Raw genomic sequence first — 15,052 nt, forward strand, 5'->3', positions numbered from 1 at the left:
TATCCTCCAGGTTTAACCACGTTGTTGCAAATGACTATTTCCTTTTTTTAAAGACCAAATAGTATTTCATTGTGTGTATGTGTATATATATATATTTTTTCTTCTTTTACTTTTTAAATTCAAGTATAATTAACATATGACCCGAGCCATATATATATATATATATATATATATACACACACACACACACACACACACACACACACACACACACACATAAAAGTTGTAGTGAACATGGGAGTGTAGAATTCTCTTTGAAATAGTGATTTTATATGTTTTGGATATGTACCCACAGTGGAATTGCTGGATTATATAATAGTTCTACTTTTAATTTTTTGAGGTACCTCCAAACTGTTTTCCGTAATGACTATACCAATTTACATTCCTACCCATAGTTCACAAGGTTCACTTTTCTCCACATCCTCACTAACACTTGTTATCTTTTGACTTTTTGATTAGCTATCCTAACAGGTATGAGGTGATATTTCATTGTTGTTTTGATTTTCATTGTTGTTAGAAATGACACTTGATATGATTTCAGTCTTCTTAAATTGGTTAAGACTTGTTTTATGGCCTAACAACACATGGTCTATCCTGGAAAGTGTTCCATGAGCACTTAAGGAGAATGTGTATACTGTTGCTGTTGGATGGAATCTTCTGTGTATGTCTGTTAGATACATCTGGTCTAAAGTGTAGTTTAGATCCAGTGTTTCCTTATTGATTTTCTCTTGGATGATCTATAAATTGTTGAAAGGGAGATACTGAAGTCCCGTACTATTACTGTAGTGCTATTTCTCCCTTCAGGTCTGTTAATATTTGCTTTATATATTTAGGTGCTCCAGTGTTGGGTGCACATGTATTTACTATTGCTATTCCTCTGGATATATTGACCCCTTTATGATTATATAATTACTTGTCTCTTATTATAGTTTTTGACTTCTAATCATTTTTTTTCTGATATAGGTATAGCTACCCCTAATCTCTTTTAGTTTCCGTTTTCATGGTATATCTTTTTCCATTGCTTTACTTTCAGCCAGTGTGTATCCTTTTCTTCTTTTACTTTTTAAATTCAAGTATAATTAACATGCAGTGTTATATTAGTTTCAGGTATACAATATAATGATTCAAAAATTCTATATTGTTATAAGTGTTCATCAAGTTAAGTGTATTCTTGGGGTGACTTGGTGCCTCAGGCCAACTCTTGATTAAGTATCCAATTCTTGGTTTTAGCTCAGGTCATGATCTCAGGGTCCTGAGATCAAGCCCAGTGTCAGGCTCCATGCCTAGCATTTAAGATTCTCTCTCTCCCTCTGCCCCTCCCCCACCCCTGCTCTCACACATGGGTGTGTATGCATGTGCGTGCTCTCCTCTCTCATAATAATAATAATAATAATAATAATAATAATAATAATGTGTATTCTTAATCTCCGCTATTTCCTAGATAACACACCCACCTCCCCTCTGGCAATCACCAGTTCATTCTGTGTGTTCAAGAGTCTATTTTTGTTTGTCTTTTTTTTCCTTTGTTTGTTCATTTGTATTGTTTCTTAAATTCCTGAATAGACATTTTTCCAAAGAAGACATACTGTTGGCCACAGGCACATGAAAAGATGTTCTACATCTCTAATCATTAGAGAAATGCAAATTAAAACCACAATGAGATATCACTTTACACTGGTTAGAATGGCTAAAATCAACAACACAAGAAATAACAAGTATTGGCAAGGATGTGGAAAGGAACCCTGTACAGTGTTGGTGGGAATACAAATTGGTGCAGCCATTGTGGAAAACAGTATGGAAGTTCTTAAAAAATTAAAAATGAAATTACCATATGACTCAGTAATTCCACTACTCCATATTTACCCAAAGAAAATGAAAACACTAATTCACAAAGATATGTGAACTGCTATGTTTATTGCAGCATTATTTACAATAGCCAAAATATGGAAGCAACCCAGGTGTCCATGGTTAGATGGATAAAGAAGATATATACATATACAATGGAATATTACTCAGCTACAAAAAAATAATGAAATATTGCCATTTGTAACAACATGAATTGACTTGGAGGATATGCTGAGTGAAATAGTCAGAAGAAGACAAAAGCCATATGATTTCACTCATATCTAGAATTTAAGAAGCTTAAATGTATACTTAAAGCTGAAGTCAATCTCATAGGCAGCATATAGTTGGGTCTTATATTTTATCCAGTCATTCTGTGTCTATTGATTAGAGATTTTAATCAATTTCCACTTAAAGTAATTATTGGTAAATAGGTACTTATGCTTGTAATTTTATTCATTGTTTTCTGGGCATTTTGTTGACTCTTTGTTTCTTCTTTTCTTGATCTCTTTCTTTATGATTTGATGATTTCCCATACTGGTATGCTTTGATTCCTTTTTATCATTTGTGTATTTACTATAGGTTTCTATTCTATTGTTACCATGAGGCTAACACAAAACATCTTAAGAGTTTTTAACAGTCTACTTTCAGCTGATAACAACTTGAGTTTGTCCAAATACAAAATCTCAACACTTTTACCCTCCACACGTTTTATGTTTTTGATGCCATTCCTTACATCTTTCTTTTTTTATGTTTTTATTTAAATTCCAGTTAATTAACATACAGTGCAATATTAGTTCAGGTATACAATATAATGATTCAATACTTCCTTACATCTTTTTATATTGTGTATCCATTAACAAAATATTGTAGCTATAGTTATTTATAATTTGCCATTTAGTCTTTATACTAGAATTAAATGATTTACATACCACCATATTACAGTATTAGAGTATTCTTAGTTTGGCTATATATTTACCTTTATGAGAGAGTTTTATACTTTGATACAATTTTGTGTTACTAGTCAGCATCCTTTCTTTTCAGCTTGAAGAATTACCTTTAGCATTCCTTGTAAGACAGTTCTAGCAGTGGTGAACTTCAGCTTTTACTTATCTGGGAATGTCTTTATCTCTTTCAATTGTTTTTGATGGCTTTGCAGGGTAAAGTATTTTTAGTTGGCAGTATTTTTCTTTCAGTAATTTGAATAAAGCATCCCACTCTCCTGGTCTGCAAGGTTTCTGCTGAGAAATCCACTGATAGCCTTATGGGGGTTCTTTTGTATATGATAAGCTCCTTTTCTTTGGTGCTTTCAAGATTCTCCTTTGTCTTCAATTTTTGACATTTTTAAAAGATTTTATTTATGTATTTGAGACAGAGAATGCTAGCATGAACAAGGGGGAGGGACAGGGGGAAAGGGAGTAGCAGACTCTCCACTCAGCAGGGAGCCCAATGTGGGGCTTGATCCTAGGACCCTGAGATTATGATCTGAGCTGAAAGCAGATGCTTAACCAATTGAGCTACCCAAGTGGCCATGTTTTTGTTTTTGGTTTTGCTTTGGCTTTTGGTTTTGTTTTGTATTTTTATTATCATGTTTCTTAGTGAAGTCTTTGGATTGAACCTGATTAGGAAACTTTGAGCTTCATGTACCTGGATGTCCATATCTTTCCCCAGATTTGGGAAGTTTTCAGCCATTGTTTCTTTAAATAAACTTTCCACAAGAGGCATCTAGTTCCTCATACCTCACACATTTTGAACACTTTTGTTGTCAATTTTTTAAAGATGTATTTATCTGAGAGAGAGAGAGAGAAGAGGAGAGGCAGAGGGAGAGGAAGAGAATCTCAAGCAGACTCCCTGCTGAGCACAGAGCCCTACATGGGGCTCAATCTCATGATCCTGAGATCATGACCCGAGCCAAAATCAAGAGTCAGACACTCAACAGACTGAGCCACCCAGGCTGCCCATTGTTGTCAAGTTTTTAATGCATGCCAAACTGGTGGCTGTAAAATACCATCTTGTTGTGGTATTACTTTACATTTTTAATATTTCTGAACAGATTGAGCATATTTTCATATGATTATTAATCATTCATTATTCCTTAAGTGTGTCTCAATTTTTTCTCATTTTTTTCTAATGTGTTGTTGGTCATTCTTTCATTTTTAAATACCTTCTTTATACATTTTAAATACCTATACATTTTGAAGACTAATCATTTGTGCAAACATCTTCTCCTAGCTAATAGTTGGCTTGTCTTTCACTTTATTTATGATAACTTTTTAGAGAGAAGTTCCCTCTTAAAGTGGTCAAAATTAATTTCTTTCTTGTTTGTTATATTTTTTGTTTCTTGTTTAAGAAATTTTCTCTGAGGCCATAAAATTATTCTTCTAAGTTGTCTTTTGAAAGTTTTATAGCTCTGCTCTTATATTTAAGTATTTAATCCCTTGGTAATTTATTATATATGGTGTGAGAAAGGGACCTGATTTTATGTTCTTCCAATTATTAAACATATTCTTATTTTCTCAATAATTTGCAATAATCTTTCATGAATCACATTCTCATATATATTAGAATTTCTGGTACTTTCTAGTTGGTTCCATTGGCTTATCTTTAGTACTATAGTTTTATTATAGCTTTGTAAGTCACTCCACCTTAATTTTTTCTTCAGGCATATCTTGGCCTTTCTTGGTTTTTGGGTTTTTGTTTTTTTTTTTTACTTATTTGTATACACTTTAGAATGAGCTTATTAAGTGTTCCAAAATCCCTACTGAGATTTTGTTTTGAATAAATTTAGTCACTAGATCAAGTTAAGGATAATTGACATTTTTGCAATATTGAGGCTAGCTAAAAGCATGATTTCACTCTCTATTTCACTTTTAATATCTCTCAAGAAAGGTTATTTGGGGGGGCCCCTGGGTGGCTCAGTCGTTAAGCGTCTGCCTTCGGCTCAGGGCATGATCCCAGCGTTCTGGGATCGAGCCCCACATCAGGCTCCTCCGCTGGGAGCCTGCCTCTTCCTCTCCCACTCCTCTTATTTGTGTTCCCTCTCTCGCTGGCTCTCTCTCTCTCTGTCAAATAAATAAATAAATAAAAGGTTATTTATTTTCTTCACAAAGGGCTTATGCGTATTTTCTTATACTTTTAGGAGTTATATATTATTTTATAGTTATAAATGATATCTTTATAAAATCATATTTCTCCCTAGATGATATCTGCTAATTTACAGAAACCCTGTTGACTTTTATAAATCTTTTATAAATCTTCCAGCTTTGCCAAGGCATCTAGTTTGTTGACTAAGAAGAATTATGTCACTTACAAAGTGTTTCACTGTACCCAGCCCCATTCCAGCTTGAGCTGTCAGTTTAGGGTGAGCCTTGTCACAGGCAAAGGATGTCAACATCTCCACACAGATTAAGTCTCCCTTAGTGGGAGCTGTTTAGAATCTGCTTGTCAAGGAAATGGCATTTGGAATGTGAGAGATTTGTGAAAATTATGAAGAAAATTACAAAAGTACCTCCTAAGTCCCTTTCCTGGCTAGGTAGAGCGGTTTCTCCCAGATGCCATGTTTCCTTGTGGTTCTAGGGCAGATGATGTCAACTTAGAGGATAATAATAATAATAACAGCTAATATTTAACTCTGTGCCAGGAACTATTCTAAGGGTTTCATATGTATTACCTTATTTCATCTTCACAACAACCCCCATGAAGTAGATCAATATTATTCTCTATATTTTATAGCTGAAGAAACAGGATCAGAGATATTAAGTAACTTATTCTACATTACTCAGCAAGGCAATTGTAGAGCCAGGATTTGAACCCAGGTTCTGAAGACTAAACCCTTCAGCACTGTCATAGATTGTCTTTCTTAATTTTGGCCTGAGTCTCAAGACTTTGCTTGAATCCTTACTGCTTCTTGTTCGCTGTGAGACATCTATGCCCCTGTCCGGCCTGCCTTGGATTTCTCTTCTAGAATGTAGGATTAATAAAGGTATATTTGTCTGCCTTGCAGGGCTGTTTTGAAATGGGAAGGCACTGTTCTTGAACTAGGCTTTCAGAGAAGCCAAGAACAATAGAAGAATGATAGAAAACAGTAGGAGGAAAGGTCTTCTTGTACAGAGGGTGGAGGGCAGCCATTAGAAGGATACAAGGGTAAAGGTAGGTTGTGTTGAAATGACCAGCAAGGGTGTCCTGACTGATGTTACTGGTCTTTGTTAGGGAGGACTATAATTCAGTGGTCTAGACCCATTCTAACATGTTAATAGGTAACCATGAATACTGAGACAGGACATCCACACAGATCTTGTATTTTATTTTATCTTTTCCTTTCCTTTCCTTTCCTGTCTTTTTTTTTTCAGTTGTATAACCAAAATTTCATGCTATGGTTGAAGCTCATTGCTCATTGTGTCTGTGCTGGAAAAGGAAAACAATATGTTAACTGCCTTATTATAATGCTCTTTCATGTAATTAGTGACAGTTATTAAAAATCTTTCCCTTGAGGGTCAAAGAATGGTTTCTGTGCCTGATTATACATGCCATGCTGTTTGGCTTTGTGCCAGATAGGAATGTAAAATGCATCCTGGCATTCATGCTCAGGAATCCCTAAGCATACCTGATTCTCCTGGAAGCTAGGACTGAGGCTGTAAAACTGAGGTGCGGATATGTGTGAAAGAAGTGGGAGCTGTGCCTACATCACACCAGTTTTCTTTCAGTTCCCCACATCCACCTTGCAGCCACTTTGCCATTGCTTAACTGTTGTGGCAGAGAAGGCTTTCAGTGACCTACGTTATAGGAAGAGTTCATTTCCTCCAATCCCATTCTCTTGTCTATGTTTTGCCCTTTTGCTGAGTTTTTGGCTGGTGCCTTCATAAAACAGAGACACATTAGAGGGCCCTGCTCATAATTAGAGTTACCTGAAAAAGGAAAGGGCTGCCTTGGGAGATAGCAATCTCATTACTGTTTGTGTTCAAGCAGAAGGGCTAGACAGTTGCTGGCAGTGGATGTCATTAAGGGAGTTTATGTGTGGATTAAGGGATGGGGGGTATAGGTTTGGTGACCTATCATTTCCTTTATAACTGATTTGACGACTCTGAGATTCTCTTAATGTGACTGGAAGTAACCCTTTACTTTCTCAGAGGATGGCTCACTTTTTATTCCTCTCTGGCTGACTAGATTTGACCTTTGAAAATATTGAGGTGACATTTAGACAATATTGCTTACCCATTCTTTTCTCAGAAACATCACACTGCTAGAGCCAGGGGTAGGCTGGCATTCTGTGACACTGCTTAGGCCCCTGTTGAACTTTTCACAGGTGCTAAGGCATCATGCCGGGACCTGAGAGAACTGGATGTTATGGCACCTCTCCTTTAGGAACTACTAAACCATTTGCAGGGAGAGGCTACTAAAGATGTTGAAGACTGTGTACCAAGGGATGAATTAGCATGAGTTTAACATGTGGAGCAATGAATTCACTGGAGAATGTGTATAGGTATATAAATGCATGGGAGAAAAGTCAGCAAGGATTATACAAATCAATTTATAACCATGATTTCCTTAGGAAAGGTGGTAATAACTAGGATGAGGAGTGGTTGAAGGGGAACTTTCACCTTATCTAGACTATTTTAACTTTTTATTTTTTACAGAGATATATTATATGTGCCAGAAACTTACCATTTTAAAGTGGATTTTAGTACAGTTGACCCTTGAACAACATGGGTTTAAATAGTATGGGTCCACTTATATGTGGGTTTTTAAAGATAAATATAGTACAGTACTGTAAGTGTATTTTCCTTATGATTTTCTTAATTTGTTTCTCTAGCACTTAATTGTAAAAATACAGTAAATAATACATATAACATACAGAATATGTGTTAATCAACTGTTTATGTTATTGGTAAGGATTCTGGTCAACAGTAGGCTATTGATAGTTAAATTTTTGAAGTCAAAAGTTATACACAGATTTTTGACTGTGTGGTGAGTTGGCACCTCTAACATCTGTGTTGTTCAAGGGTCAATTGTATATTCACTGTGTGACAATCACCACTATCTATTCCAGAACATTTTCTTCACTCCCCCAAAATAACCCTGCAACCATTACTACTAACTCCCCATTTCCCCCTCCTCCTAGCCCCTGGAAACCACTAATCTGTTTTCTGTCTTTATGGATTTCTCTATCTGGGGCATTTCATATAAATGGTGTATAATATGTGATTATTTGTGTATCTGGCTTCATTTACTTAGCATGCTGTTTCTGAGGTTCATCCATATTGTATTTTATTCCTTTATATTACTAAATAGTATTCCATTTTGTGTTTATGTGTATGTGTGTGTGTGTTCACATACATACCACATTTTGATTTATCAATTTATCAGTTGAACTTTTGGATTGTTTTCACATTTTGGCTATTATGAGTAATGCTGATATGAACATTTGTATACAAGTTTTTGTGTGAACATATATTTTCAGTTCTCGACTATATACCTAGGAGCAGAACTGCTGGGTTCCATTATATGGTAACTGTCCGTTTAACTTTTCGAGAAACTGCCAAAATGTTTTCCACAGTAGTTGTACCAATTTACAATCCTACCAGGAGTGTTCATATCCTCATCAACACATTATTGTCCATTTTTTATTATAGCCATCTTATTGAGTGTGAGTCTTATCGTGATTTTGATTTGTATTTCCCTAATAGCTAATGGTGTTGAGCATCTTTACATGTGTTTATTGGCCATTTATATATCTTCTTTGGAAAAACGTTCAGAAACTATGCCTATTTTTAAGTGGGTTATTTTCCTTTTTATTGTTGAGTTCTGTGTATTCTGGATACTAGATCCTTATCAGATATAGTATATGCAAATATTTTCTTCCAGTCTGTGCATTATTTCACTTTCTTGATGCTATCATTTGCAAAGCAGAAGTTTTTAATTTTAATGAAGTCTATTTTTTCCACATTTGGTTGCTTGTGTTTTAGGTGTCATATGCAAGAAAATATTGCCTAATCCAAGGTCACAAATATTTGCTTCTGTGTTTTCTTTAACGTATTTTATAATTTTAGCTTTTACATTTAGGTCTTTAATCCATTTTAAGTTAATTTTCATATATAGTGTGAGGTATGGGTCCAAGTTTATTCTTTTGCATGTAGATATCAGTTGCCCCCTCACCATTTGTTGAAATGACTATATGCTACCCTTTGAATTGTTTTGACACCTTTGAAAAATATCCATTTAGCATAAATGTTGGGTATATTTCTGTTCTCTCATCTATTTTATTGATCTTTATATCTGTTTTTGTGCCAGTAAACTCACTTGGTTACTAAAGACTTATAGTAAGTTTTGGAATCAGGAAGTGTGAGTCCTCCAACTTTGTTCTTTTTCAAAATCATTTTGGTTTTTCTGGGTCTTTTGAATTTCTGTATGAAATTTTAATCAGCTTTTCAATTTCTGCCAAGAAACAACCTGAGAGTTTTGATAGGGATTGTGTTGAATCTGAATCAATTTGCATAATATTACCATCTTAACAATACTAAATTTTCTGATCCATGAACATGAGATATCTTTTTATTTAGTTAGGTCTTTACTTTCTTTCAACAATGTTTTGCAGTGTTCAGTGTACAAGTCTTGCACTTCTTTTGTAAAATGTATTCCTGAGGATTTTATTCTTTCTGATGCTACTTAAATGGGATTTTCTTTTTTTTTCTTTTTTTATCGTTGTTTCCTATTGTCTTTTTTTTTTTTTGAAGCTAAATTTTATTTTATTTTATTTTGTTGTAAAGTTCGATGACTCATTAGTTGCGTATAACACCCAGTGCACCATGCAATATGTGCTCTCCTTACTACCCATCACCAGCCTATCCCATTCCCTCACGCCCCTCCCCTCTGAAGCCCTCAGTTTGTTTTCTTAATTTTATTTTCAGAAGAAGTTGAACTTTGTATATTGATCTTGTATCCTGCAACATTGCTGAATTCATTTATTAGTTATAACAGGATTTTTTTGTGTGTGGATTCCTTAGGTAAATATATATAAGATCATGTCATATATGAATAGTTTTAATTTTTCTTTCTAATCTGAATGCTTTCTTTTCTCCAATCACTCTAGCCCTCAGTACACATGTTGCATGGAAGTGATGTTTTTTCTTGATTGTAGGATGAAAGCATTCAGTCTTTCACCATTAAGTACATTAATTATGGGTGTTCCATAAATTTCTATCAGTTGTTTGAGAAAGTTCCTTTTTATTCCTAATTTGTTGAGTGTTTTCTTTTTTTATCATGAAAAGGTGTTGGATTTTGCCAAGTTTTTTTTCTGTGTCTATTGAGATGACTATGTATTTTTTCAAACCTTTATTCCATTAATATGGTGTATTACATTGACTGATTTTCATATGTTGAACCAACTTTTCATTCCTGGTATGAAGTCCATCCAGTAAGGTGGATCTTTTTAAAATATATATGTTCCTGGATTTGGTTTGCAAGTATTTTGTTGGGAATTTCTGCATTTCTGTTTTTTGAAAGGTTGTGAAAGATTAATGTTATTCTTTAAATATTCAGTAGACCACTAGTGATGCCATCTGGTCCTGTTGTTTTTTCTTCCCCATTTAAGAAGGTTTTTTTTTTAAGATTTTATTTATTTATTTGACAGTGAGAGAGAGAGAGAGAGAGAGAGAGAGAGAGAGAGAGAGAACAAGCAGGGGGAGCAGCAGAGGGAGAGGGAGAAGCAGGCTCCTGCTGAGCAGGGAACCTGATACAGGGCTCTATCCCAGGACCCTGAGATCATGACCTGAGCTGAAGGCAGACTCTTAACCAACTGAGCCACCCAGGTGCCCCAAGAAATATTTAATTACTCTTTACTTATCATAGGTCTGTTCAGGTTTTCTGTTTCTTCTTCAGTCATTTTATGTAGTTTTTATCATTTTAGGAATTTATTTCATTAGGTTATCTAATTTTTGGCATACAGTTGTTCATAGTGTTCCCGTTAATCATTTTTTTTAAACTTCTGTTAGATTGGCAGTAGTATTTACTGTATTCCTGATTTTAATAATTTGAGTCTTCTCCGTTTTCTCTATTTTAACTTTTCACAAAGCAAATGTATTCCTGTATCTATTGTATAATTAAAAAAGAAAAACAGAAAGAAAGAAAAAAGGAAGATACATATAAAATAGAAAAGCATATCAAAATGGGGATCTGGGTAAGTTGGCAATTCCCTGGCATTATTTCTCCTCTATGGGCCTAGGTTTCTTCATCAGGAAGTTGATATGTTGGTTCATTATTGCTGAAGTGGTTGAAAGCCTCTGTACTCTGTTATTTACATGATCAAGCGTGGGATTAAAGACCATAGTTGGGAATATCTGTGGACAGAAAGTAGGCCAGTTTGGGAGAAGCCCAGTTTTCCTGAAGGACATGGTAGAAGCTAAGGATGGAAATGCAAATTGAAGCCAAATTATGGTAATGTTTGAATTCTACAGTGAGAGACTTGGACTTGGTAATAGGAAACTATTGAGGATTTTGGAGTGTGAGACTAGCCAATCAAAGTGATACTCAAGGAAATTGGTCTGATAATGATATATGGGAGGGATTAGAGCTGGGAGATAACCCAGGGTAATCACTTAGGGAGTGGTGGCCAATACAGTGGGAATGAAATAGGAAAAGATGAAGACCAGAGATATTCTCTGATTTGGAAAACACTCCCTGGAACTGCTGAGGCAGGAGGGAGGGAGGAGTTAGTAGTCTTGCTCATCCTTGTGTCTCTCATAGTTAGTCGTGAGGCAAAGAATAGGTCCAAAATAGATTTTTGTTAAATTGAATTGCATTAACCCAGCTTTGCTTAGAGTTCAATAAAGGCTAAGGAAAATAGTCTTCAAGTACTCTGAGAGGACTTCCAGGAAAGTCTTCCAACTGGCCCGGCTCTAGACATTGCCTGTCTGTACCACACTTCTGCAGATATCCTGTTCTTCTTCCCTCTGCAACTGTTTATCTCATTCCAGCCATCCAAAAGTCAATATTTTGAATTGACTTGCCTTAAACTCCTGATAAGAAAAGAAATGTTTGTTTCATTTTAAATCTCTTAAAGGCCTGCCTATGGTACCCTTTTTATAGCAGAGCTTAGCTTACTTTGTGAAAAGCTGGGCAAAGCTAATGGATTATTATAGGATGAGGCTTTTATTGTTTCACATAGATGACATCATGTATATGATGTGCTTGCTTCAATGCCTTCGAATCACCTTTTTGAACAGATCTGTTCCTTGACTAATCATCCCTCATCATCGCCTGTTGACTGTATTAAAGGGCAGCTGTTAGCATATTGAAGACACAAAGTTGACATTTGAAAGATGGAAAGAAATTTCCAATAGAACATTTGTAGAGGATGATAGGTTCTGAATGGAGATACATTTTTGCACATTTGGCTGTGTATGCAAAGTGCATTAAAATGAAGTGAGCCTTACTTGCTTTGGCCTGTGGCAAATAAGTAGACTATATGCTGGTGACATTTCTAGGTTTGCTGGGTGGTAACCATACCCCCATCCTCTGTGAGGCAAAAAGAGTGGGGAGAATACACCGAGTTGAGAAATAACTACTGTTCCTCTAGCTCCACCCCAAAGCCTCTGTCCTCCTAAGGCCACTCACCAACAGGCCTTTCTGGTGGCAGAAAGAGTGTTGCATCTAAATTGTTGATCTCAGCTTCTGGAGGCAAGAAAGTGGAGAACGCTGGCAGGGAGTATGGAAGGGAAAGATGAATTGTTGATTAAAGCTGTTGAGACAACTGACAAGTTCTTTGGCTAATTCCCCTGGCAGATTTTACCACTCTTCCTAAGGTTCCACCCTTCCCTTTTTCCCTGACCCCCTAGCCTTCCTCCTTCCTTGGACTGGGGTGAAATGATCAATTTCCCTGATTTAAGCTGTCATCCCAAATCCAGAAACTTCTCACTCAGCCTCCCCAAAGGAGGTTTTCCTGCATCCCTTTGCCTTCATATGTTGGAATGTATAGTTTCAACATTTACCAACTGTATCCATTTCTGATGATTCTGATAATTCTCAGCTCACCTTGGCCCAAACCCTTCCCTATTCTTTTCCTGTTTTCCTTAGAACCAGAGGTGCAAAGGTGCTAGTACAGTGGTTAAGAGCACAGGCTTTGAAGTCAGACCACCTGGTTCCTACCCCAGCTTTTCTGCTTTCCTAACTGTGACTTGGGACAAATTCCTTAATTTTTTCTGAGCCTCAGTCTCCTTTTCTGTGAAATAGAGGTAATAATGGTACATGGTTAGCAGGACTGAGTAATACAGTTCATTAAAAGCTCTTAGAATGGTGATTGCTGTATAGTAAGCGCTCAATCAGCTGTTGTTGTTATGTGGTGTGGGGACATTCTGTCATCTCTGCTCCAACATTGAAGATATAGAGATCTTTACATACCCAAGGGACTTTATAGTCAAATTTTAATTATTATTTGTGTATCTTTTGATGTAAATTAACACCGAAGGTCCTGTTTTCAGGATGCCCCCACTCCAGTATCCAAATTTGGTCTTCATGCTCATAGGTGTTGTGTTTGATCCAGCTTTGGCATATGTCTGAGATATATAGCTTAGTCTGTTTTCTTTTTTTTTAAATCCAGCTGTGCTACCTAGATATGCTCAAGCACAAATGAGTTCTGTTTGGGGCACCTGGGTGGCTCAGTCAATTAAGCGTCTGCCTTCAGCTCAGGTCATGATCTTGAGGTCCTGGGATCGAGCCCCACATCAGGCTCCCTGCTCAGCGGTGACTCTGTTTGTCCCTCTCACTCTGTGCTCTCTCTCTCTCTCACTCTCTCTCAAATTAGAAAAAAAATGAGTTCTGTCTGCCATAACTCTTTTCTCCTCTGAAATCTTAGACAAGAACCCTCTCAGAGATGATTTAGTTTTATCCTTCTGCATCCTCCATTTTACAGATAGGTCATCAGAGGCCTAGAGAGGATTAAAATCATACATAAAGCCAGCAAGCCACCCTAGAGCCAAGCCTGGAATTCAATTTACAGGGGCCTCTGGTTGAATGTTCTCTGAATACTTCAAGATTTAGTTTATCCTTTTTTTACTTGGCTAGAAACTTTTCAAAGAAGGAAATTACTCTATTATTATTCTTCTGCCTGCTTCCACAGCTCTGGGTGAACCAGGAGGATGGGGTGGAGGAAGGGCCCAGTGATGTGCAGAATGGGCACCTGGACCCCAACTCAGACTGCCTCTGTCTGGGCCGGCCACTACAGAACCGGGACCAGATGCGAGCCAATGTCATCAATGAGATCATGAGCACCGAACGTCATTACATCAAGCACCTCAAGGACATTTGTGAGGTAGGCCCAGCTATGATAGTATATGTGGGGGAACCCAGGGTGGTGTAGAGGGCATTTTCATGAAGAACCAACAACTCTCCTGAGTTGTACCTGTGACAGTCCCAAGTTATTGGAAAGAGCAGCTTGATTGGCCTCCTATATTCTGCTCAGTGGGTAAAACAGTTCCCTTGGAGCTTCTCAGTCCCTATCAGTTTCTCTTTTTCTGCCTAACTTTCATCTTTCATCTTCATATTCCTTCTCTCTCTATCTTTACCTGCTTTCCTCCCTCCATCTTCCCTTCCATGAATCTCTACACCTATCCTTTTGGCTTCTGATTTGGTTGTTGGCACACCATGTAAAGGCCTGACCTCGTTCATTAAAGCACAGACACATCTCCCGTCCAACTCAGTGGTTCACAAACTTGAATGTGCATCAGAATTCCTGGAGTGGATTGTTGAACATGCAGATTCCAGCCCCCTCTGCCTCTCCAAAGTTGTGAAATCTCAGTCTGGGGTAAACCAAGGCATCTCTATGTTTAACAGGCATTCCTGGTGAAACTGGTGCTTCACCAACTGAAATTGGTCCTCTTCCTTAACTTGAAGAACACTGGTTTTGGGTTTGAGCAGAAAAGAGCTTAGGGGAAGGAATCTATTGAAGATAAAAACTGAGTGGATAAGTCTCAGGTCCTTCAGCATGCCACTTTGCTCCCCAGGAGCTGTGGCTCCACATTCCCTAACTCTATCCCTTCCATCTTTCTAGCCTGAGTAAGAATGAGAGCGCTTTTTCTCATACTCTCTTGAGCTCATGAGACAAGTTGACATTTTCAAAGGGCATTTTACTAAACAGTTTGGGAATACCAGTGGGAAATGGAGGAAATAATGTTTTAAAAAAGATGTCTCTCTCTCTTTCTCTCTCTCTCTCTCTCTCTCT

At 36.9% G+C, this 15,052-nt stretch overlaps 1 protein-coding gene across 4 annotated transcripts in view; it reads left to right on the forward strand.

Moving 5' to 3' along the window:
- The window catches only part of ARHGEF9 (Cdc42 guanine nucleotide exchange factor 9), a 171,996-nt gene that overhangs the window by 62,037 nt on the left and 94,907 nt on the right, over positions 1 to 15,052 (forward strand). For 2 of the 4 annotated variants that reach the window (XM_040631093.1, XM_040631094.1), the window contains exon 3: positions 13,952 to 14,143. The exons of the other annotated variants lie outside the window; for them this stretch is intronic. In XM_040631093.1, the coding sequence (XP_040487027.1) occupies positions 13,952 to 14,143 (192 nt within the window). The remainder of the gene's footprint in view (positions 1 to 13,951; positions 14,144 to 15,052) is intronic. 4 annotated transcript variants of the gene reach the window in all.

Source organism: Ursus maritimus, assembly GCF_017311325.1.
Source record: "Ursus maritimus isolate PB19 chromosome X unlocalized genomic scaffold, ASM1731132v1 scaffold_X1, whole genome shotgun sequence".
NCBI classification, from domain to species: Eukaryota; Metazoa; Chordata; class Mammalia; order Carnivora; family Ursidae; genus Ursus; species Ursus maritimus.